This window comes from Orcinus orca, chromosome 8 (genome assembly GCF_937001465.1).
Source record: "Orcinus orca chromosome 8, mOrcOrc1.1, whole genome shotgun sequence".
NCBI classification, from domain to species: domain Eukaryota; kingdom Metazoa; phylum Chordata; class Mammalia; order Artiodactyla; family Delphinidae; genus Orcinus; species Orcinus orca.
The window spans coordinates 9979718-10004354 of NC_064566.1; the positions used below are offsets into that span (position 1 = coordinate 9979718).

The 24637-nt window shown below is 48.4% G+C and overlaps 2 protein-coding genes across 12 annotated transcripts; one reads left to right on the forward strand and one right to left on the reverse strand.

The window, feature by feature from the left end:
* Window positions 1–5878: 5878 nt before the first annotated feature.
* Window positions 5879–12132, reverse strand: TMEM138 (transmembrane protein 138). Of its 5 annotated transcripts, none has more exons than XM_049714417.1 (5): window positions 11654–11793; window positions 9799–10063; window positions 8547–8718; window positions 7165–7240; window positions 5879–6892 (listed from the first exon to the last, which is right to left on the reverse strand). In XM_049714417.1, the coding sequence occupies exons 2-5, from the start codon at window positions 9924–9926 to the stop codon at window positions 6780–6782; spliced, it is 489 nt and encodes a 162-aa protein (XP_049570374.1). In that variant the 5' UTR covers window positions 9927–10063; window positions 11654–11793; the 3' UTR covers window positions 5879–6779. The 5 variants fall into 5 exon arrangements, with proteins under 5 accessions (XP_049570374.1, XP_033269875.1, XP_049570375.1 ...); XM_033413984.2 differs by having other exon boundaries at window positions 11057–11687; XM_049714418.1 differs by having other exon boundaries at window positions 9799–10066; window positions 11057–11687.
* On the forward strand, window positions 12070–23650 carry LOC101271896 (lysosomal membrane ascorbate-dependent ferrireductase CYB561A3). 7 transcript variants are annotated; one of them, XM_033414023.2, is made up of 8 exons: window positions 12070–12190; window positions 12517–12605; window positions 14859–14966; window positions 16493–16691; window positions 19652–19860; window positions 20515–20669; window positions 21397–21553; window positions 22714–23650. In XM_033414023.2, exons 4-8 carry the CDS (start codon window positions 16508–16510, stop codon window positions 22747–22749), a joined length of 741 nt encoding a protein of 246 aa, XP_033269914.1. In that variant the 5' UTR covers window positions 12070–12190; window positions 12517–12605; window positions 14859–14966; window positions 16493–16507; the 3' UTR covers window positions 22750–23650. The 7 variants fall into 7 exon arrangements, with proteins under 7 accessions (XP_033269914.1, XP_033269907.1, XP_033269916.1 ...); XM_033414016.2 differs by having other exon boundaries at window positions 12517–12574; XM_033414000.2 differs by lacking the exon at window positions 12070–12190 and adding an exon at window positions 12200–12366.
* The last annotated feature ends 987 nt before the right edge of the window (window positions 23651–24637 follow it).

Sequence of the window (24637 nt, forward strand, 5' to 3'; positions counted from 1 at the left end):
AGAAAGCCATGGATATTAACTATGACCTTGTGAACAGTTAAAAAAATGACCAATTACAAAAACGAGGGCTGTGGTAGCTTTGTGTATGTTTCTTTGCTTCTTGTATGCATGTGTTTATTTGTATATACTGACCATTTTCTCCTTTTTACCTCTCTATTTACAATTTGTTGGAGGTCAACTTTGTAATTTTTTTAAAATAAATTTATTTATATTTAACTTATGTATATTTGGCTGCGTTGGGTCTTCATTGCTGCATGTAGGCTTTCTCTAGTTGTGGAGAGTGGGGGCTGCTCTTCGTTGCGGTGTGCAGGCTTCTCATTGCAGTGGCTTCTCTTGTTGTGGAGCACAGGCTCTAGGCACACGGGCTTCAGTAGTTGTGGCACACGGGCTCAGCAGTTGTGGCATATGGGCTCAATAGTTGTGGCTCACGGGCTCTAGAGTGCAGGCTCAGTAGGTGTGGCGCATGGGCTTAGTTGCTCTGTGGCATGTGGGATCTTCCCAGACCAGGGCTCGACCCCATGTCCCCTGCATTGGCCGGCGGATTCTTAACCACTGCGCTACCAAGGAAGCCCCAACTTTATAATTTAATCTTTAGGTAATAGAACATTTAGTGGGACCACGACAAAGTTTGTGGAGTAATTAATACAGTAATTAATACAGAAGTTCAAATATGTGTAGAATGGTGCATGAAAAAAGATGGACATTAGTTCCACATTCACCTGCAGAACCTGTCCTGCGATAGCGGTACTGGAATCAGCATTTCTCCCTTACAGTGAGCACTCTCTATCAGTAGAGGGTGCTGGAGGGATACTGAAGGAACGAAAGGGCTTGTCTTCCTGGCTCCAGTGAGCTCTGGTGTGCTTTTCCTTGCTCACGCGCTGTGGTCTATTAGGGGTGCAAGTGTACTGTGTAAGGGGACATCTAGAATATCGGGTGGTGCTCTCCTCCAGCCACATGCCAAGAGAGGCGCTCCCTTGGCAACCTCGCAAACCTGGTCCACACCCGGTGACCACTTTGCTGCGGCCCTCCTGTCAAGGATACTGCATGTTCCAGGCCTTGCACCTGTGGCAACTCCCTAACTCTGTGCACTTGCCCCCTCAGCCTTATCTATGCCCTGGATTGTTCTTCCCAAAGCCCTCCAGGCATGGACAGCGTGTACGCACAGCGGTGCCCCAGTTCCATGTGTCTGCTCACCAACCTTGGCTTTTCTCCCCAGAGGGTAGATTCTCATGGTCCTCCATGCCCTGCGTGGACATCATACACTCCAGGCCTTGAGCACACAGGGCACTCCAACTTTTTTGGTGCACCTGCCCAACAGCCTTGGCTCACCTGTGCCCTGGAGGGTTGTTTCCTGGGATCCTCCCTATGTGGAAACTGTGTGCTCTGGGCTTGGTGCCTATAGGTTGTGTCCCTACGTTCCCTGTGCGCCTGCCCATCAGCCTCAGCTTGCCTGTGTCCTCGAGGGTTGTTTCTTGCCTGGCAACTGTGAACCAGCTCTGGCCTGGGCAAGCCAGTGAACCTGTCCACCACCCAGTAGGCTGCCATGAGGTCTGAACCCCAGCCTTGGGGGTGGGGGACCTATGGTTCCTCAGCCCTCAGGAACCCTTTTAGAGTTCTCTTTACATCTTTATAGTTCTCCTCTTATAATTTAATGATTCTATATATTAACCCTGCCATGTTTAAATTACTGGGTGGTTCTATCTCCTGATTGGACTTCGACTGAACCACCGAGCTATCTTATTGTTACTAATTTCTAACTCAATTCCATTATTGTCAAAGAACATACTCTTTATCCTTTTAATTTATTCCTTTAAATGTACTGAGAATTGTTTCATGGCTCAGCATGCGGCTTATACCGAATATTCTGTGTACTTGAAAAAAAATTTGCATCTTATATTCATATGTATTATAAAAAAATTAATAGGAAAAACATTTAAAAATGGTCTTTATATTTACTCAGATACTATTTCTGATGTGCTCCATCTCTTTCTGAGGATCTGAGTTTCCCTCTGTTATCACTCCCCTTCAAGCCAAATAACCCCTTTAACATTTCTTACAGCGTAGGATTGTTGGCGATGAATTCTCTTAGTTTTATCTGAAAACGTCTTTATTTCAACTTCTTTCTTGAAGTATATTTTTGGTAAATTTAGATTTCTGAGTTGACCTTCTTTTTCTTGTAGCATTTTAGAGATGTTGTTACACTCTCCTCTGGCCTCTGATTTCCGGTGAGAAGGCAGCTGTTAATGGTTGTTCCTCTGTATGTGGTGTGTTGTTTTTCTCTTGCTTTCAAGATTTGCTCTTCATCTTTAGCTTTCAGTAATTTTGAGGATCACGTTCCTAGATGTGGCCTTTCGGTGTTATTCAAGGTGGCTTTGTGGAGTATCTAAAATCTGTAAATTTCTTTCATCAAATTTGGGAAATTTTTGACTTTTAAATATTTTTTTCTGCTCTCTTCCTAGGACTCCAATCACATATCTGTCAGACTGTTTGACCTTATCTAACTGATCTGTGAGTCTTTTTTAAAAATCCTTTTTTCCTTTGTCCTACAGCATGGGTAATTTCTATTGGTTTATCTTCTAGTTCATTGACCCATTCTGTAATCACCTCTTTTGCTGTTAAATCCATCCATTTAATTTAAAAATTTTCAGTTACTGTGACTTTTATTTCCGGCGTTTCTATCTTTCAAGTCATTTGTTTCTATGCTCAGGTAGGTAGCTTGCCTATCTTCTTACTCACCGAGAACATACTTTCATTGCTGCTTTAATAACCTGGTATGTTAATTCCAGTATCTGGATCACCTCAGTGTTGGTGTCAGTTTTCAATGTTAAACTGTGGAGACTCTGGTTTCTATTATTTGTCTCCAAAGAGTGATGGTTCTTTTACTAGGCAATTAGCTTGGGTGGGGATACAGTGCAAATCACACTTACGGGGTGGCAGCTCCAATCTTAGTTTAGATGTTCAGTCTTTAGCTGAGCTGCCTTGAGTCTGATTGGCTCATTTGTGGTCCAGAGTTTGGGCAGAGATGTGGGCAGACAGAACTTGGGGACTCCCCTCTCTCTGGCTCTTCCCTTCTGAGACTCCCATCTTTCCCTCCAGGGGCTTCAGCTGCCCTGGCTCAGTACTCGAACTGTGATTTTCCACCAGCCTATTGTACCTACCACTTTGTCAGCTGCTAAGTTACAAGCAGCAAAAACAGGGAGCTTTCTCTGCACAATCCTCTTCTGAGTGTGAACTCCCCACCAAACTTTCCGCTTCCCTTCATTCTCCAGTGTCTGTAGTAGCTGTTTTTCGTATTATGTCCAGGTTTTACAGTTGTTGTTTGTGGAGGGGTCATTCCCAAGCATCTTAGCCATTATTAGAAGTCCCTAGGTGTAGTTTAAATATTTAATCTATTTCTTTCATATTTCCCTCTATTCCTTGAGCATATCAATCATAGTTTAAACTCCTTGTCAACTTTCTCCAATATTTGGCTCATCTGTTTCTATTTTCTACTTTTGCTATGGTTTTAAATAGTATCTCTTGACTTGCTAGTAGATCCAGAAATTGTGTATAAAAAAATTAGAGCATCTCTAGATGTTTTTTCTTCCACTCTTTCCTCTGCTACGCAAATGGAATGGGGGCCGATCACCTTAACCCACTCAGGGACTACATGGTCTGTGGCTACATTGTGAGTATGATAAGCCTCAGTCTACCTGTTTCACCTTGTTCCTAGTAAGGAGCCCCCCTGAGCTTGCAACTGAAAGCCCTGTGTGTTCACCAGTCCCCTCCCCCTGGTGGGTCCTGAATTCTAATCATCAGCACAATAAGTGTGCCAAAAATTCGATTCTGCTTTTCAGAGGTTTGAGGCTTAGCTTTCCATAGCCTCTGGCCCTACACAGCTTCAGAATTTGTTAAGTATCTTGAACAGAAAATGTGTTGTTTTTAAGGCTCTTCCAGTCCCCAGCTTTGCTCCTCCGGTGTCACGAGAGCACTAAGCTCAGCTGGCTTCTCTGGTCCCCGGCTGCAACCCTCTTGTCTGGGCCATGCTTGGATTCTCAGCCTCTTGCTCAAACCCCGAGTCAGCAAATGCTCCCACAGGAAAATGTGCTGCAAACTTTCAGCTCACGTCTCTATGATTCGCTCTACTTCAAAAATTTAGGGCCTTTAATCCTCTTTCCTTCAGGAATTCTCTAAGGCCTTTTATAAAGACAAGTTTTATATTTTATCTGGTTTTTCTAGTTCTTGAGTAGAGCATTGGGCAGCCAGAAGCAACTCCATGCTACTAGAAGTCTCTAAGCACTTTTAAAGTGTTTATTTTCTTCCTCTGATCTTTGAAAACTGACTGTCCCCAAGCAGTCAATTTATATCATCACTTAAAAATATATTCCTACTGCTAAGTGAAAAAAAAAGCAAACTATGTTATGGCTTATTCCCCATAATCACAACTGTGTATAGAATATGAATACATACTGTCCAAGATTTGAAATAAATAACTGGGGTTGGATATGGCAAGTTTTTTCTTTTGTAAAAATGTTTCTGAAATGTTCTGTTGTCTGTAAGAGGTATGTTAAGTAAATGTAGATTGTCAAGGAGGGGAGGGAGAAGGAACTCGGCGGTTGAGATATAGCCGTGGGAAGAATAACTGCATAAAACTTTTTATAACTTGAATTTTGTATCACATGAATGTATTAACTATTAAGGAAAAGAAAGAAAGGAAGAGAGGGAGGGAGGAGAGAGGAAGGAAGGAACACCACCCCTGCCCCAAGACTCCTGGGGCCACAAAGTTCCATTTATACCGTGAGTGAGGAACAGGCATTTGCTTGTACTCACTAGCTGCAGACTACAGAGGACGGCCTAGCCCTGATTCCTTCTGGGACACAGAAAATTGCCTTTCAGGGATTGTGATGAACAAAGGGGATCATAATATTCCTATTAAGAGCTTTTATGAAAATATTTTTAAAATTGGGCTATTGTCATTTTTTTGTACAGATGAAGGTATAGTAAGTATAGACAGTAGCTTTGTTAGGACTTTTTAGGTCGCTTCTTCCAATTATAGGATATGGGATCTTAGGTATTTTCTTTGAACACTGTACCTTTTTAAAAAAATATCTGATAAATCTGGACAGCATGGCTGATTAACTAGTCTCTTTTTCCCCAGAACTTCATTCCAGCCTTCTAAACCAGGGGTCAGCATACTATGGCCTGGGGGCAACTCTAGCCTGTTTTATATGGTCCTCAAGTTAAGATTACATTTACATTTTCACATGGTTGAAAAAAAAACCAAAAGAAAAATATTTTGTGACATAGGTCATTCATTTATGTATCATCTCTGGCTGCTTTCATGCTACAAGATGTCGGAGTTGAGTAATTGCAACAGAGGCCACACAGCCCTCAAAATCTAAAATATTTACTATTTGGCCTTTTACAGAAAGTTTGCTAACTCCTGGGCTAGAGTATCTCCAAATAATGAGTTTCACAGAGCAACTTTCTGGGGGGGGGGGTAGACTGACTGAATTAATGGCCCTCTCTGTATCCATGTCCTTTTTTTTTTTTGGTATCCATGTCTTTTGCCAGGAAACTCTGTAGCACTTTCCCAGACACTGGGCTCAGTCACATGACTTGCTTTGACCTATGGGAGTCTGGAGACACAATACAAGTAGAGGCTTGAAATGGGATTGCACCCTAGGGCTTGTTCTCCTGCTCCCCTGCCACTGTCTATAAACAGACCCAGGCAAGTCTGCTGGAGGATAAGTCATGTGAAGCAGAGTCAGTCCAGCTGAGGCCAGCCTAAGTTAGCCAAGAATCAAGGATCTCAAGATCATCACACCTGCCTGGCTGACCCACAGCTGACCACAGACACATGTGCAAGCCCAGCAAAAATTACCCAAACCCAGACAGATCAGCTGAACCCCAAGACTCAAGAGCCATGGAACTGTTTATTGTTACATGCCACTGAAGGTTGGTGCTGGGTCTGTTACACAACATTATTCTGGCAGTAGAAAACTGATACTATGGGCACACAAACTTTTCTTTTGCCAAAAGAGTCTAGGGAACCTTTTTACTCTTCTGAAGGCAATTTAGGGCTCTGACAGGGGGAGAGACTGAATAAAACACAGAAGTCTGGAACACCAGGGATGGGGGTGGGGCATCAAATTACATCCCGAATTTCACCTTGTCCTCACAGTGGGATTCAGTAAATATCCGTATTTGCTCTGTGGCTCCATCTGCCACTGGACCAAGTAGATGCTAAGGCTAGGACTTGGCATGTCTCTTAACCACGAAGAGATCTAGCGAGGCAGAGAGGCCATCATTTATGGTAAAGAATTTACTTCCTATTTATAAAATGTAGAAAAAGTACCTTGGGTATAAAATCTAAATGTCTGAGGTGTGATCAGTCAGGAGCCCAGAAAAGTCACTCTTTGCATCCTTCAGTCATCAGTGTGTAGTGCAAATGGAACAGGGGCTGGGAGTTCCTCCTGTACTGGGCTCAGTGGAAAGCTTCCCCAGGATAAAGCCACAGAGCCCTCTGTGAGGAAGAGGGGTAGAGAACAGGAAAGGAAAGGGGGCAGAACTGCGGCAGGAGGCCGGGAAGGGATGATGTACGGGAGTCTGTATTAGGGAACACTTTCATTTGCTAGAGGGAGGATCTTCCTTCTCAACTGCTGAACACAACTGGCCTGGGCCTGTCCTAGAAATGTCAAGCTGCTTCCTAGTGCACAGGGCTGACCATCCCCTCTGCAGAGCCCCAAATGTGGCTTCTGTCAGGAAGGAAAGGCATCCATCAGTGTGACAAGAAGCGGTCACCTTCGGACTTGCATGAACTCCTTGCGCAGCCATAAGGAGTCCTGATAGAAGCGAGGATCACCCAGTCTCACAGCTGTCTGTTTGTAGAAGTAACAGTATAACACTGCCGCTGTGGATAATAAACAGAAAAGAAGCCTCAGGGATGCTCCTGAGTATTTGTTTCAGGGTAAGAACATAACCGGACGAGGCTGAGGGGCCCTGCCTCATGCTTTCCCAGTGACTCCCAGGAAGGGCAGAGGGCAGTGGTCTCTCCTGCTCTTGGTGTGGCTGTCCCACTCATCCCATGCTGCTTGTGATGGGCTGGGAAGCCAGGATCAAGGCCCTGGCTGCCAGAGCCACAGGTGGGACCAAAGTGAGGCCTGAGGATGCTCTGGTCCTTACCTAGTCTCTGGAATACAAATAACGTTTGAAGTCCATCTGTCCAGACAAAGCGGTTGGAGTTTTTCCAGCGTAAGTTCTGAAGGAGATATGAGTACACAGAGAAATGTGAATGGCTAGATGAGGCCCTCACATCTCCAACTTGGTTAGCTGCAGAGATGCCACCTGGTTTAATATCAGGCTAATGCACCCCCGTTCTTTCTTTCCACAAGCCCGAGGAGTGCTTTTCAAAGGAACCTCAAGTTCCCTTTTTTTTTTTTGCTACAGAGGGAAAATTCTTGTAACTCTGAGGGAGGAAGTTTGAACTAAGCCATTTATTCCATTTCATCCCGTAGCCTTTGCCGAGGAGAAATGATACACATCATCTCAGGAGTTCAGCATGGTCACTGTCTTGCCTTGGAAATCTCAGGCTCAGTTCCTGTCAGATAAAGGCTTGGTACACTCAGGGTTTAATCAGATTAACAGCTTCACAGTACAAAGCCAGGACTATTTTGGCTCCAGGAACCAGAGCAGAGACAATCCTCTCCGGGAAGCACCTTGAGATTTCGGCACTGCTCTGCTTCTTCCCTGTGAGCTCTAGTTCTCTCTGTGGAATCACAAGGGCAACCTAACGGGACGTTTGGTCTGAGAAGGCACCTTTAGTAAAGAAATGACTAGAGAACCCTGAGGTTTTAATATGTTCCATAAAATGAGTACATGAGAAGCACATGAAATACCCAAAGGGATGGAAGAATTTGTGAAGCAGAAGAAATCTGAGGGAATTCCCTGGCGGTCCAGTGGTTAGGACTCCGTGCTTCCACTGCAGGGGGCAGGGGTTCAATCCCTGCTCAGGGAACTAAGATCCCACCAAGCCATGCCATGTGGCCAAAACAACAACAACAAAAAAACAAATCTGAAACCATGAAAACTAGATCTGCTCTGAGGCCTATGTTAGAACCAAAGGGAGGCATCTTGGGGGTCGGTTTTCCTAGTGTAAGTGATGGGGATGCGTCAGAGGGCATGCAGCACTGAAGGGCCAGCGGCACGCCTGCCTATTTCCCACGGGACGCTGATGCCTAAGAATATGCTGTACCAACACTCACCTGCCCAAACAGCTAACGATGAAACAGATTCAACTTCCTGTTTTAGCCTTGGCAGGCCTTTTGGGGCAAAAGTGAATTGAATGTTCCAGAAGTGTCCCTGGACTCTTGGATAAGGCTGTTCTTCAACATATAAGGTTAGATAAAAGTGCCTTATGAAATTCTCATGTGTCCAGCTTCAGGCTGGACCACATTCATTTCATCTGTTTCTTATCAAGGACTCTGTGAGATATAAACATCCAGAGATTCTGGGTTCCCACAGAAAAACATTCCTAGCCCTTTAAGGATTCAGAGCCTCACTCTTACCATGACCCAGACATGAAGGGAGATGCTGAGGGTGAAGTACACAGCTGTCAGGATGATGGTCCCTTTGAACTTATGGAAGAGGAGGTTGACGAGGCCAGCCTGGAAGACGAAGGTGTTGAAGAACATGAGGAAAATGATGATGATGTTGAAGAGGACTGCAATATCCTGGATGCTGCAGACACAGAAAACAAAAGGACGGCCAAATGGAGGCCTGGGGAGGACCCAAGAGCCAGCCCTGAGTCCTAAGGGACACCATGGAGTCTGTCCTTCCTTGTTATATATAGTCCGCTGAAACCCCCCCAGAGGTAGTTTGGGTTTTGGACCCCAAATGACACGAAGCTAAAACTACCCGCTGGCCCCATCAGTTGAGTGGCAGTCTATGGACAAGGCTTTCCTGCTGACACTCCCCACTCAACAAAGCTCCCAGGCACCTGTGAGAAGCAGCTAGTTTCCTCCCTGTATCCAGAAAATGCCAGCCCTGTCTGTCACATAACCTGGTCCTGTCAGACGTTTTCCTCTAGCAAGACAGCAATGCACCTTCCCTCATCTGTGCATGCCTGGCTGCCTTAGTGCCATTCACGTCTCATGTCTCAGTGCAAATGTCCCCTCTTCAAAAAGACTTTTCTTTCACCCCACTACCTAAAGTAGCCTTTCCCTCCCCACCCCAGGTACTTTATATCCATTGTATAACATTTATTACTATTTGAAATTACCTTTTTTTTTTTTTTTTTTTTTTTTTGCAGTATGCGGGCCTCTCACTATTGTGGTCTCTCCCGTTGTGGAGCACAGGCTCCAGACGCGCAGGCTCAGCGGCCACGGCTCACGGGCCCAGCCGCTCTGCGGCATGTGGGATCTTCCCGGACTGGGGCACGAACCCGCGTCCCCTGCATCAGCAGGCGGACTCTCAACCACTGCGCCACCAGGGAAGCCCTACTTGACATTTTGTAACCCTCTTTCATGGCACCGTAAGACAATATTTCTACTCGAAGATAGAGAAAATGACAGTGTCAGCAATCTGGCCCTCATTTTCAATGTGCACTGCTCCCTGTGTCCCAAACCCTTGTTAGAAGAAGTATATCAAAACAGGCCCATGTCTATGGACCATGACATGTCTATGGACCATGGAGTACCCAGGACAAAGTGCAATTTTATATTCCCTGATATTTCTCTATTAATAACTTTAAAATGCTAAATTATGATTGTCGGGGACTTCAGACTGCTTGGGTTGAGCTGTCCCACCCACTGAACTTACATGAAGAGCACCAGCTGTATGACGGGAGCCATTCGGAGTAGCTCCGAGAAGGAATTGACAAAGAGGTCATAGGACAGCAGCAGGAACTGCAGGGAGAGCACCAGGCTATAGTTACTGGTCTGGAGCATCTTCCTTCTGCTATCTTGGGCCCCCAAGGGCACATTCCACAGTTCCCAGAAAGCAGTCCTAGTACTCTCCCAGGCACTGAGGGAGAAGCTATAGTTCCTCAGAATCAGAGCTGTTTCCCTTGCTCTCAGACAAGGGCCTACTGATGCAAAAAAAAAAAAAAAAAAAAAAAAAAGGAGGTTAGAAATTCATTAATACATATTTACCGAGGACTTATTATGTACCAGGCACCATTCTAGGTGCTTGGGAAACATCAACGAACAAAACCAACAACAACAGAAAAACCTCAACTAGTCACTCCTTCCAGGGACCCTCCCCCTCAAACCTTTTTCCATGACTGGAACCCTCTAGATGTACAGCTCTTTTGAGTCCAAAGGAATCTAGGGATATTACACACAGTGACTGTCTGGTCATGTAACAATACTAATTCTATTACTAACTGCAGCAGCAAAACCTTTGTATATCACTTACAATATTGCTTACAATTCTAAGTGCTAACGTTACTCAAATCTCTCAATAACCCTTGAGGTAGAAGACACACTATTACTCTCCCCATTTTACAGAGGGGACAATTGAGGCCCAGGGAGGTAAAATAACTTGTCCAAGTTCACATTGCTAATAAGTAGCAGAGCTAGCATTCAGATCTAGGCAGTCTTGGTCCAGAGTCTGTGCTCTTAACTACTGCACAAAGCTGCCTCTTACATAACTGACAGGTTTATATGTAACTACATGGGAAAAACAAATGCTGGCATAGGAGAAGCGGGAAGTGGTGCAGGCAGAAAAAGCTGAGAGGAAACAGTGCTCTCCTAACGTTTACGGTTATGGTAGCAACACAGTGGCACCAGGTAAGGGGAGCTGGGCTTTTATTTTCATTTATTCCAAGACCCAGAAGCTGCTTTGGGGGTGTCCTGTGACCCCCTCCAGCTGGATCAAATCTATGAACAAATTTCAAAATGCTTCGAAGTGTTACAGAACGATTAAATTCATATCGGTAAAATGTTACGGTTTACAAACTCTTCATATTCATTTCCTTATTTAATCCTACACCCATCTTGAGAAGCAGCAGTTCTTACGCTTATTACCCCACTTTACACAGAGGCTCTGAGAAGCTACGGAACCTCGTCCACCTCACCTGATGGAGAAGTCCCACTTTAGTGGATGTACGAAGGTGCTTTTCTCTGAACCGAGTCTCCTTATTCATCAAATAATATCGATAGCTACCAGCTACATACCGACACCATGATAAATTGGTCAACCAAGACAATTTCCTTTAATCTTCGCAACTACTCTGCAAGGTGGGCAAGAATTATCCTCATTCTACAGGCAAGGACACAGGGTCAGAGTTCAAGTCGTTCCTCCATGTTGCAGGTGAGCAGAGCCAGGATTCACAACTACGTGTGAAAACAAAGCCCGTGCTCTTAACTACTACTTCACAGGCCACCACAGAAGGCTGCTGTGAGGATCCGTTATATAGAGCCGCCCACCGCCATCTCTACGGGAAGGATGACCCTCACGTCGGGTTAGGGCAGCGGTGATTCCCAAGGTAATGAAGCGGTCTTCACAGTTTGTCCACCGCTATCTGCCGCGTTCTCTCTGTCCCCTGAGTAATTTTCCTCACCCTTCCTAATCCACTTTAAAATAGGGCTGCCTTACCAAAAAACCAAAACCAAAGCAATTAACAAAATTCCGACTTCTGGCCACTTTACCCACTCCTCCTCAGCGTTCTCACCTAGAAGGCCCAACGTCGGTTGTCACGGGGACACCGTCCTGGCTTCCGGAAACCGGTTTTAAATTCCGGAAGTAGATGGGTGACGCGGGCTCCGTCTGCGCCGTGCTACCCTCTTGTCCTCGGCTTTTTCTCCCCGCTCTTTGGCCCGCTCGGTCGCCATGTTTCGGCCCCCGCATTCCTGGGCCCGCCCCTCTCTCGGCGTCGCTGCGCCCTGTTCCAGGGCTCCCAGCTGCGGGCCAAGGCCTCCCGCCCACCCCGCGTGCGGCCTTGTCGAGGGCCAGCCCCTGGCCAGAGGCTTCGCATCGGCCCGAACATTTCCGCTTCCACGGAATCGAGGGGGTGGGGGTGAGGGACAGGACCGATCCGTGACGGCGTTCCTGGTCCCTGGAAGCCCGGGCTTGGGGAAGAAACGCCCGTGGAGGAACTGGAGTTAGTGTCAGCACCTTGTCTGCCGGCCACCCCGCGGCTCTGGACTTCATTTCCCAGGCGGCCGCGCGCGCGGAGCGCGCGCCACCGGAAGTGCTACAAGCCTATAAGGTGACAGAGTGGCCCCGCCAGTTGGCTGTAGAGCGGCTGTGACTGGTGATAGCGGGAGTTCTTGAGAGTCTCTCACTCCATCTCCCAGGAGCGTCGGGAGCTGCGGGTCCGGCGCCGGGTGGCAAGAGGCGGGTCTCGGAGACCCCAGTACCCCTGCGTTCCACTGTGGTTCAGGGGTGAGAAAGAGCCCGGGCTGGGAGTTCAGGGACCTGGGGTCGAGTGCTGGCTCTGCTACTGCCTCGCTTCGCGCTGTCGGGACCCCTCGCTCGGCCTCAGTTTTCTCTTTTACGAAATGGACATCGTTCTCTGTGCCCTTACTTACACAGGTGGTGGAAGGAAGCTCTTTGGAAAGCACAGAAGCTCTTCGGAAGTCGCAGTCAGCAGGTGGAGCCCCTCGCCTTAATTTGCACCCAAGGTTAGCTGGGACCAAGGGATCTTGGTCCCGGCGGAGGAGTCAGGGATCGGTCCCCGGGTTCCTGGAACCCTACTCTGGACACCTGAGGCCGACCAGAGGCCGTACGAAGGGCGGGGCTGTAATCACTCAGGTGCTAAGGAGGGCCTTGCTTATCTACCTCCTGAGTGGAATTTAGGGCCCCTCACTCCTGAGTCTCTGACTACGAAGCTGCGTTTGGAAGTGAGGAGTCCTTGGAGCACAGGGGGAGTGAACCTGGAGCCTTGTACCAGCTCGGCCACTCACCGTGGCCAAGTCACTTTCCTTCTTTGGGCCCGAATTTTTTTTGTGTTGTTTTTGCGGTACGCGGGCCCCTCACTGTTGCGACCCCTCCCGTTGCGGGACACAGGCTCCGGACGCGCAGGCTCAGCGGCCATGGCTCACGGGCCCAGCCGCTCCGCGGCATGTGGGATCTTCCCGGACCGGGGCACAAACCCGCGTCCCCTGCATCGGCAGGTGGACTCTCAACCGCTGCGCCACCAGGGAAGCCCTGGGCCCGAATATTTTTGATCCGTAAGATAAGAGTTCAGGACTTGAGCCCTAAATCTGGTTCTCAGGATTCCTAAAGCCCGCACCATTCATCTGAGAAGTGGGAGCAACAAACAGACTTCCTGTTCCTTCATCTATTTGCACTTCTAAATAATTGTGAAAGGGTTTGGAATAGAGCCTTTTCCTAAGGCTAGGGCCAAGTAGGATATACCCATTTCCTACACCAGGGCCTGATCTGTTTTAGTGCAGCCTGGGAGAATCCTTTTTGCTAAGGGATTGAGAAGTATATTAGGTTGGAGAGTAGACTCCTTAGATCAGGGTCAACAAACATGACCCACAGGCCAAATCTGGCTGGCCTAATGGTTTTTACATTTTTCAATGATTGAAAAAAAAAAAAAGAAAATGATATTTTGTGACATGTGGAAATGATATAAAAACTGAAATTTCTTTGTCCATAAATAAAGTTTTTCTGAACATAGCTCATGTTCATTTGTGAAAGTATTATTTATGATTGCTCTTGCAATACATCAGCAGAGTTGATGACATAGTTGTGACAAACCCTATGGCCTGCAAAATCTAAAATACTTACCATTCTGGCCCTTTACAGGAGTTTGCCGACTTTTGTCTTAGAATGCGTCTCTACAAGTGAGGGCAGAATAGGACTGGTGGGCACATCCTGAAATCTTAGCACATCCTGTTCTCTTGGAATAAATGAGAGGATATTCTTAGCATTTGGATTGCAATTTTCACTGCATTCTTCCTTTTTCTCTCCTTTTGCTCTCTATTTCGAGCAGAGGGAGGGCTCGGCTGTGTACTGTTGGTAAAACATTCCAGCCGTCTGTTAGGGAAGTGTCCCCATTGTCTTTTCCAAGTCTGTCCCAGAGCAGTAATCCAGGACCTCTTCTAGGGGGGTAGATGTGATCCCTTTTGGATTATATTTTCTTTTTTCCTCTTACAAAGGGAGGGGAAAAAAAAGTAGATATTATTCAGTGGATGGAGCCTGCTGACCGAGAGCTCCTTTGTGCTGACACTTCACTGGGGGGATGATTGAACCTCTGGTGACCTGAAACTTCTGCTGCCCTTACAGGAACTAAGGGGATAACTCTTGAGGCTGGGTAGCAAATCTCTGAGCTCAGTAGCTAAGGTAGAAAGCTTCTAGAAATCAGGTGGCATGGTTTTCTCTCTCCAACCTCCTGGAAGCTTATTTTTTCCCCCAGACCTCAGATTTTACTTTCTCAGAGATTACTGCCACCTTGGATCTCTTTGTGACAGCTTAGCATCTGTTTGTGGTTAGGTGGACACCTGGCATGGAGAGAGCTGGCACGACATGGAATTGGGGACACTGAGAGGCCTGGGCAGCCATGGGGGCCATGAGCTTGAGGTTTTTGTTAGTCGTTAGGATGAAATGCTGTAACAATACTAAGAAAATTATAATACTGTACTCTCACAATGTCCTTACATACATTTTCTCGACTCTCTGACAACCTGTGGTCAAATTAAAAACATGGGCTTTGAAACTGAATAGACAAGGGTTTGAAACTCCCTGCCCACTTACTGGGTCCTATTTAGTCTGTCTGAGCCTTAGTTTCCTCATCTATAAAATGGGGATAACTCCACACGGGGTTGTCAAGATGAGTAGATGGGATCATGTGTGTAAGGTTCTGGTGTGGTGTCTGCTCAGAGCTGCCTTTCAGTAAGTTATATCCTATTGCCATGGTTTTCTTTCAGATGAGAAGACTGAGTCCTACAAATGTTAAGTGAGTTGCTTAAGGAGCCTCAGAGCATAAGAATTGGAGTCCAGGCCACCACTCTGTCAGCCTGCCAGTAGGTATAAAGGTGAGGGTCAAGTGTTTTATCTTCTTGGGAGTTCTTGATTTTAGGGGCCTCTTCTCTGTTAGCTGGTTCAGATTGAGGGACCTCAACTGCAGGAAGCCACTGTGTCAGCTTCTTGGCCTGAGTCCACGGGGCAGTGTGCCTGCCTTGAGAGCTGTGCCCATGCTGAAAGCAGGGGTGTCCTGTGGCTTTGCAGACTGCCTGCCAACTCACGCCCACTTGCCTGTTTTTTTTTTTTTTTTTTTTGCTGTACGCGGGCCTCTCACTGCTGTGGCCTCTCCCGTTGCAGAGCACAGGCTCCAGACGCGCAGGCTCAGCGGCCATGGCTCACGGGCCCAGCCGCTCCGCGGCATGTGGGATCTTCCCGGACCGGGGCACGAACCCGCGTCCCCTGCATCGGCAGGTGGACTCTCAACCACTGCGCCACCAGGGAAGCCCAGCCTGGCTTTTAAGAGCAGCTGCTGGGCTTCCCTGGTGGTGCAGTGGTTGAGAATCTGCCTGCCAGTGCGGGGGACACGGGTTCGAGCCCTGGTCTGGGAAGATCCCACATGCTGCGGAGCAACTGGGCCCGTGAGCCACAACTACTGAGCCTGCGCGTCTGGAGAGGCCGCGATAGTGAGAGGCCCGCGCACCGTGATGAAGAGTGGCCCCCGCTTGCCGTATCTGGAGAAAGCCCTCGCACAGAAACGAAGACCCAAAACAGCCAAAAATAAATAAATAAATAAATTTTAAGAGCAGCTGCTTAGGGGGCTAGGCATTCACCATGCCTGAAACCCGGGTTGGTTTCTAAGTTTATCAGGTACACGTGGGAACCTCAAGATAAACTCTTGCTTTCTAGATCATGAGTTCTTGCTTCCTCTTTTCTCCTCTGGACTTTCCCCAGAGAAGAGAAAGCAGAAGTTTCAGGTCTGGAGACAGCTGGGGGCTTTTGCTCAATTAAAGGTGTGGCGAATGGGGACTCTGAAGACCCCACCTTACCTCCCAATGGGAGGATTAGCCCATAGAGGTCACAGTCTGGGGAAGAACTTTGCTGCAGAAGTGGGATCCTATAGCACTTTCTCCCAAGTGGCCTAATAGTAGTGTGAAGATTGTGATTTTTGCCTCCTTACGTTAGAACTGAAGCCCTGGGCATTTGTGTGATCTAGCCTGGATTTTGATTTCTGTCCTTTCATTTCATGGGGAGTGGGGTTATAATTCTTTACCTTCTGGTCCTGTGAGGGGAGACGCATCCTAGGGCTCTGGATCTAGAGCCTTGGCATCGAGCCGCAGCAGAGGAGACCTCTCTCCAGGGCCAGCCCTAGGCCCAAGCTGGCTGCACTGTATGCTGCCAGGTGCTGGGGCGGGGCCTCACTCATTGTTCATAACCAGAGATTGGGTTCACCCAGCCATCAAGGCTTCATGGGACAGTGCCCAGGCTGATAGCAGGGGAACCACCCTTCTGGCCAAGAGCAAGGTCAGTGTTACCTCCTTTAGCCTGCGTGTGGGGTGCGCCTGAGCCAACAGGGACATGTGATTTCCGCTTTCTCTAGGAGTGCTTGATCAGAATGGCTATGGGATGGTTTTATCTGTCCGTCTTGGCGCTGTGCTCCCTGGGCTTGATGTGCATCCTCTCCACCATCTATTGGATATCGTACTGGCAAGGTGGCTTCGCCTGGGATGGTACCATCCTCATGTTCAACTGGCACCCGGTGCTCATGGTTACAGGCATGGTGGTGTTCTACAGTGCTGGTGAGTACAGGTCAGCAGAGGAGACATGGTGTGGCCCGGGCTCGTACAGGGCAGCGCTGTCCCTCTCCATCCTGGCCTTTGTTACTGTCGGGTTCAGGGCTATGGGGGTGGGGTGGGGTGGGTTGTTTTTGGGCCCAGGTGTCATGTGGAGGAAGAAGTCGTGCGAACGGGAGCATCTGAGAAGGGTAGCTGCATGGATACTCTTGGACGGGGGTTGGCGAACTTTTTCTGTTAAAGGCCAGACAGTAAATATTTTAGGCTTTGCAAGCCCTATGATCTATGTTGCGACTACTCAGCTCTGCTACTGTGTTGTGAGAGCAGCCAGAGACAACACGGAAACGTGTAGCTGTGTTCTGATAAAACTTTATTTATAGTGGTGGGGGTGGGGAGAGAAATAGGTGAGGGAGAGCAAGAGGTATGGACTTCCAGTTGCAAAACAAATGAGGCACAGGTACAGTGTAGGGAATGTGGCCAGTAATTATGTAATATCTTTGTATGGTGATGATCATAGCTAGACCTATCATGGTGATCATTTTGAAATGTACAGAAATATTGAATGACTGTGTTTTGTAACAGGAAGTAACATAGTGCTGTAGGTCAATTATACTCCAAAAACAAACAAACTCATAGTAAAAGACAGCAGATTTATGGTTACCAGGGGTGGGGGGAAGGGGAATTGGATGAAGGCAGTCAAAAGGTACCAACCTCCAGTTTTAAGATAAATAAGTACTAGGGATGTAATGTACAACATGATAAATACAGTTAACCCTGCTGTATGTTATATATGAAAGCTGTTAAGAGAGTAAATCCAAAGAGTTGTCATCACAAGAAAAAAGTTTTTGTCTATTTTTAAAATTTTGTATCTATATAAGAAGATGGATGTTCACTAAACTTATTGTGGTAATCATTCCATGATGTATGTAAGGCAGACCATTATGCTCTACACAAACTTATGCAGTGCTGTATGTCAGTTATATCTCAATAAAACTGGGGAAAAATAAGTACAAATTTTAAAATTAATGTTATTTAAAGTATTATTTAATATCAAATATAATTTGATAATAGCATCCATAAGCATTAATTACCTAGGCATAAATCTGACAAAAGCCATATAATGTTTCTACAGAGAAAAATATAAAACTGTATTGAAATTAAAGAAGCCCTAAATAAATGGAGGGATATACTACTGTGTAAGTGGATTGGAAGACTAAACATTGTAAAGATGTAAATTCTCCTGAAATCGTTTTGTAGGTTAATTTCAACCCCAAGGTCTCAGTGCTTATTTTTGTGAAAATTGACAATCAGACTGAATTATCTTGAAATGCAAAGGGCCAAGATTAGTCAAGGTGGTTTTGAAAAAGAGCAAAGTTGGAGGGCTTACTCTCCCGTCTATTCAGGTTTATTATAAAGCTACTGTAATTAAGACAGCGTGGGACCTACTGTATAGCACAGGGAACTCTGCTCAATACTCTGTAATGGCCTATATGGGAAAAGAATCTAAAAAAGAGTGGATTGGGGCTTCCCTGGTGGCGCAGTGGTTGAGAGTCCGCCTGCAGATGCAGGGGACGCGGGTTCATGCCCCGGTCCGGGAAGATCCCACATGCCGTGGAGCGGCTGGGCCCGTGAGCCGTGGCCACTGAGCCTGCGCGTCCGGAGCCTGTGAGAGGCTCCGCGTACCGCAAAAAAAAAAAAAAAAAAAAAAGAGTGGATATATATAAATGTATAACTGACTCACTTCGCTGTACACCTGGAACTAATACAACATTGTAAATCAACTGTATTCCAATTAAAAAAAAAAGTGTGGTAGTGATAAGTGAATAGACAAGTGAGGAAAGGTGGCTCTGCAGAGCTGTGGGACAAGATGTTCTTTTCAATAAATGACGTTTAGCCATATGGAGTAAAAACACTTTATTCACGAAAATCGGCAGCGGGCTGCACCTGGCCTGTGAGCGGCAGCCTGCCAGCCCTTGCTCTAGGGAGCGGGGGCTGGAGCCTCCGTGACACAGTCGGGGCCGTACCTGAGGGGTCTCCTTACTCCTGCCAGACCCATCCTTGCCCCGTGCATTCAGAGGCAGGCCTTGGGGCCCAGGTGAGTCTCATTTTCGCCACTTGTAAAAGGGGAATAATGACGGTGATGATAGCAGCTTACCCCGTGTACTTTGGATACATCCTCCCACTTTTGTTCTTACAGGAAGCTTGTGAGGCGGGCTCTATTGTTGCCTCCATTTTACAGATGAGGAAACTGAGATTTAGGAAGATGCCAAATAGCTGAGAGGAAGAACCTGGATTTGGACCTCGGTTATCTAACCTTAAAGCCTGTGTCCTTGACAACTCACTTCAGTTGTGAGAATTCATTCAGTTAGGTGAAATAATGGATGTGACATTGCTTTTCAACCTGTAAAACTGCATACAAGTGGCATTTATTATTGTTATGACAGAATGGCAAGTCCATGAAACCTGTTCTACCCACCCCCCCCTTTTTTAAATTGAAGTATAGTTGATTTACAGAGTTGTGTTTTCTGGTGTACAGCAAAGTGATTCAGAGATATATATATGTGTGTGTGTATATATATATGTATATACACATATATATGTATATATTTTCAGATTTCTTTCCAGTATAGCTTATTACAAGATACTGAATATGGCTCCCTGTGCTCTGCAGTAGGGACCCACTGTTTATTTTATGTAGAGTAGTTGGTATCTGCTGATCCCAGACTCCTAGCTTGTCCCTCCTCTGGCTCCTCCCTTTTGTCATGGTCCTTGTCTCCCCGCTTCATGGTTGATGGCTATACCAGAAATGATGCAAGGATGGAAGATGCTGAGGAGTTGATACTGATGTCCTAGCATTTCCTTCTTTTGTTGGGAGGCTGTCTGGGATCACGTCAGGGTAATTCCCCTAATGCACGGGTGAGCACAGGGGAAGAGGCCGAGCCCAGGGACTGCTCTCTCTCCTACAGCATCACTGGTCTACCGCCTGCCCCAGTCATGGGTAGGGCCCAAGCTGCCCTGGAAATTCGGCCACGCAGCCATGCACCTGCTGGCCTTCATCCTGACTGTACTGGGGCTGCATGCCGTCTTTGACTTTCACAGCCGTAGAAAGATCCCCAATCTCTACTCGCTGCACAGCTGGCTGGGCATCACCACCGTCTTCCTCTTCGCCTGTCAGGTGGGTACTCTCTGTTCTCCTTTGGATTCCCACAGCTGCCAGCTCTCGTTGGGGCTTCACTTGCATCAGCACCAAATATCCCTCTGCTTACTGCCTGGAGACGGCCTTGCAGGGCACATCCTGTAGAATCGGCAGTTTGAAGGGCTGTGGGAGATTGGTGGTTCCCGAATTCACCCTGTTCCAGCTCTTACCCCTCACACGGCCCACCTGTGGTGCTGGAGCGCTCTAAGCTAACTCTGTCACAGCACGCACCACACTGACTCTAAATCATCTTTTCTGCCCTCTTCTCTCCCCCCTTTCTGTGAACCAGAAGCAATTCTAGAAGTAGTATCCGTATTCTGATGTCAGCCCTGTACAAATGAGTTTTGTGAGCCAGGACAGGAAGGAAGCAGAGACAAACAAGGATGGCTGGGTTTGCAGGAGACTGGGGATAGCTAAGCATTTCATGTAGGTAACATTCCTACATTCCTTTGTGTAAGACAAATAGACCCCAGTGAGGAGGCTAGGTGTGGTGCTGGGGCAATGCCTGATGGGAGGTTTGAGCTGGGAGATAAGGGCAAGGGTTCACTGATGGGTAGGAGGCACTGGTGGGTGGGATGACCTGGCGTGCCTTTGGTCACACACAGTACAATCAAGTACTTCCTGTGTCCACAGTGGTTCTTGGGCTTTGCGGTCTTCCTGCTGCCCTGGGCGTCCGTGCGGCTGCGCAGCCTCCTTAAACCCATCCACGTCTTCTTTGGAGCTTCCATCCTCTCTCTGGCCATTGCATCTGTCATTTCCGGCATTAATGAGAAGCTTTTCTCCAGTCTGTGAGTGCGACGGCGCCCCCAACTCTAAGGTGGAGGGGGAGGAACAGGGTCTTCAGAAGATGCACTCGATGATCATAGGACCCATCCAAGGGAGGGAAGCTTTTGGGATGGGGCTTGTTCCTGATCTGGAAGGTTAATGGAATCGGTCTTTCTTTAGGCTGAAATTGGTAAACTGGTCAGCAAATACCCAGCATCAAAGTGATTTAGAACCTACTCTGTGGCAGAAACTATTCTAAACATCTTAAATTTAATCCTCTAACTGCCCTACAACATTTGTTGTCATTGCCACTTATACATTAGGGAACAGAGGCACAGAGAGGTTAGTAATGCACCTAAGGGCACACAGCCAGTAAGTGGCAGAGCTTTGTGTTAGGACTAGAGGCTGCATGCCTAACCACTCCCATTCTCCGTTCTTTGAAGTAGTGGGGGTGCAGTGAAAAGCAAACAAGATTTGAGGTCAGACCTGGGTATAGATCTTGGCTGTGCCGTTTCCTAGTTATGTAACTGGACAAGTTCATTTCACGTCTGGGAGCTTTAGCTTCCTCACAGGGAAAAAGCATTCTGCAGACACTTGTCATGGCAGAGACTTGGAAAGTATGTTAATATTCCAGGTCACAGCAGGTCCTGGGAAGCTTTTCTTATCCTCTGTTAGTGGCACTGAGTCTCGCATTGGGCAAAAGCAGGTAGAAAAGTTTCTTGAGCGCCCACATTGTTTCGTCATCCTCAGGAGAAACGGCACCAACTCATACTCCAGGCTGCCCAGTGAGGCTGTCTTTGCCAACTGCTCTGGGATGCTGGTGGTGGTCTTCGGGCTGCTGGTGCTCTATATCCTGCTGGCTTCGTCTTGGAAACGCCCAGAGCTGGGGATGCAGGCCGAAAGACAGGTATGGGGTTTTGGTCTCCCATTCCAGGTTGGGGTAGGGCCGGGTCTAGGGAAGGGTCACCCAGTAAAGACTTGGGCTTTGCCAGGAAGACCAACCCAGTAACGTGGTGGGAAACCAAGGTGCTTGAAGGTGGGGTTAGGCTGGCTGACGGGGCGCACCAGTGGCAGCCCAGCACCTCCTGGCCATTGCAGCAAGCGCAGCTGCTCGGGCTCAGGCTCCTGGGGGCCTGTCCGCTGGGAGAGGGTGGGGGTTACTCCCCTCCCCAGATTGCTGTGGTTTCACGAGGGGAAGTGTAGCCTTGTCTTCTCCGAGGACGGGCTTGCGCATGATGAGGGTGTACGGTAATTTCTACTTCCTCGGCTTTAGGGCTCGTCTAGTGGGATGGGAGCGTATCTATACTTCCTTGGCTTTAGGGCTCGTCTAGTGGGATGGGAGCGTATCTAGCGGCTGCTTGGTGACGGCTTGAGTGCTTGCAGCACGTTTTGCCTGTTCTTGGCCACGCAGGCACCTGAGGGACATGGTGAGATGGGGTGTGTATTGGCTGAGGGGCTTTGGAGCTTCTCTGAAAGGTGTGGTGGCGTGGGCTGGGACTCGCCCTGCAGGTTGGGGTCTGAGCATCTCAGGCCTGGCGTGACTCCTGCAGGTCAGGGGCCATTTTGACGTTATGCCATTAACCTGTGTACATCTGCCTGTCTTTCCAGGCCCTGTTGCACGGCGGGGAGTGAGGCAGGAAGGCGCTGCCAGGAGTGGTTGGTGGTGCGGTCTGGACTCCTTCAGAAGCTCTGCTCTCCGCGGGGCTCTCGTCCAGTCTCCCCTCGTCTACGTGGTGGACCTGCTCTCTCCACAGCTTGCTGCCCACATGCTTTCCTTGGTGGCTTTGGCTTCTCCACCTCTTCCTGGCATTGACTTCTCAGGTCGTTCGTTTACCCCAGGCCCTCCTTGCCCTGGCTGCTCACGCCGCTCCTGCTCGCGTGAAGTCAGGCTCATTTCCCCTCACACCCCTAGGGATGTGGCAGAGAACCCCGAGAGCTCAGATGACCTGGGAATCAAGTGCAGTCCATACCGTGAAAAGTGAGGGAGCCGATGCTTCCTCAGCTTTCCCTTGAAGTTTAGGCCGCTGCGCCGGGCCAGGCTTCATCTGCTCTGTTACCTCCATCCAGCCCATCTGGACACGAGGCTGGGCGGGAACACGGTGACGCGATGGAAGGACAGGGGAGAATGGCAGAGCTGCTTCTGCAGAGGAGAAGCTGAGGAGCTGGCTGCCCATTGCTGTTGTTTCCCGTTGCTGCATTCTGTTTCTGCGTGCGTTGTATGTGCCCTTCTAGCTGCTGCTGCAACTGGGGCCTGGATCCCAGCCCTTCCCTATGACTGATGTGCTGTCGGACAGCCTTATGAGCCCTGGTAACCTGCTCTCCCAAGAACAGCCTGTCCCACGGAGGAGTAGCAGGGGTGCCTCGAGCCTCCTTTCCTTTCCCTCATCGGGTCCAGGCTTGCCTGCCTGTCCCCGGGCAGGTTCAACCTTGCTCTCTCGGCAGGGCACTTGCTCCGCTATTTTCACTCTCCAGCTTGCCATGAAACATGCCAGAGTCATGGTGCATTGTACCCAGCAGAGCCCTGGGAGCTAGGCCACCTCCAGAGGCGTTCCTCACTGAGCGTCCAAGTGCCTCACTTGCCCCCACGATAGCTACGTGCGTGGCACACCCAGTCTCGGCTGTGATGCCAGAATGTGCCGCCGCTCTTCCAACGAGACTGCGGTGGCGTCTTGCTCCTCTCCTAAGTGTTGGCACTGCCCTCTCCAATCGGGCCCTGCCAGGTCCCAGGCTCCACACTGCTGTGCTTAGGTGACGAGCAGCATGACGACACCTGGGGTCCCGAGTGGGCCTTACCCCCTGGCAGGCTGACTGTCCACCCCACCCCACGTGGCCAGATGCTGGCAGGAGGACCATGACAGAACTTCTCAAGTGGCTGAAGCCCTCAGAAGCCACTGGGATGACTGCCGGGCACCTTGGTCATAGGACCAGCTCCCCCTCTTTGCACATGGGTAGGCATTTCACTTATGAAGCTTGATTTTCATTAAATGTGTTTTCAAGAATCAAAGCCTTCTCTGCTGAAATGACACTGTGGTTAACTGAGCTCTGGGCAACTTGCAAAAGCCTCGGGCTAGTTCTGACCCTCAGACCCGGAAATGGGCAGACCTGAAGACACCAGAGAACCGCATGACTGTCTTCTTAGAATCACATGTGACTCCTGGTTCGTGAGCATGTCTTTGCTAGTGAATGGCCCTTGAGCACTTGATTATCTTACAAGGAAGGAGATGTTTCCTATTTCATAGTCTGAAACACGACACTCAAAAAGGGTAAGTGACTTGTCCCAAGGTCACGCAGCCAGGAAGTGGCAGAGTTGGGATCCACAGCCCAGGTGTCTGATGATGCCAGTTTCCTTCCCAGCTGCTGGGTGTGTGCATCTGTGCACACTGATAACTGTGCCTTGTGCTCAGGGACCTGTGGTGTGGCTGATGGACAGGGGACCCTGGGCAGAAATAGGGAAGCCGAGGGGCTGAGGAAGCCTGCAGCCAAGTTTGGGCAAAGTAAGTGGTGGCCCCCTTCCAAGTGTGATGAGCTGAGGCCACCTGGTGGTAGAGCAGACGACTCAAGGGGTTGGATGCACGTATCGGTGATACGGGTAACTCCCAGTGAGTAAGCCCCTGGACTGCTGAGGCCATTATCTTCACCAGTTCATTTGAATCCTTTCCACGTGCCCATGAGGTGGGCACCGTTCGGATTTTACAGATTCTAAGAGGCTAAATAATAGGCCTGAGTTTATGTAGCTAGTCTGAAGCAGAACCAGGATTCAAAGTCACATCCATGTCTAAAGTGAATCCATGCCAGTGCCTTTAACTGCCCCCCTGCGCCAAGTATGCGCCAGGTGTGCGCTGTGCGGTCTCCACCACACACCTCGTAGACTCAGCAGCCCCTCGTGCTCTCCCAGGGGCCATCAGTGATGGCTCTAGAGAGACCCATGGGCTGGCCTGGGCAGTTTCTGTCCTACCGCTGAGCCTTAGAATATGGTGATTTCTTTTCCTTT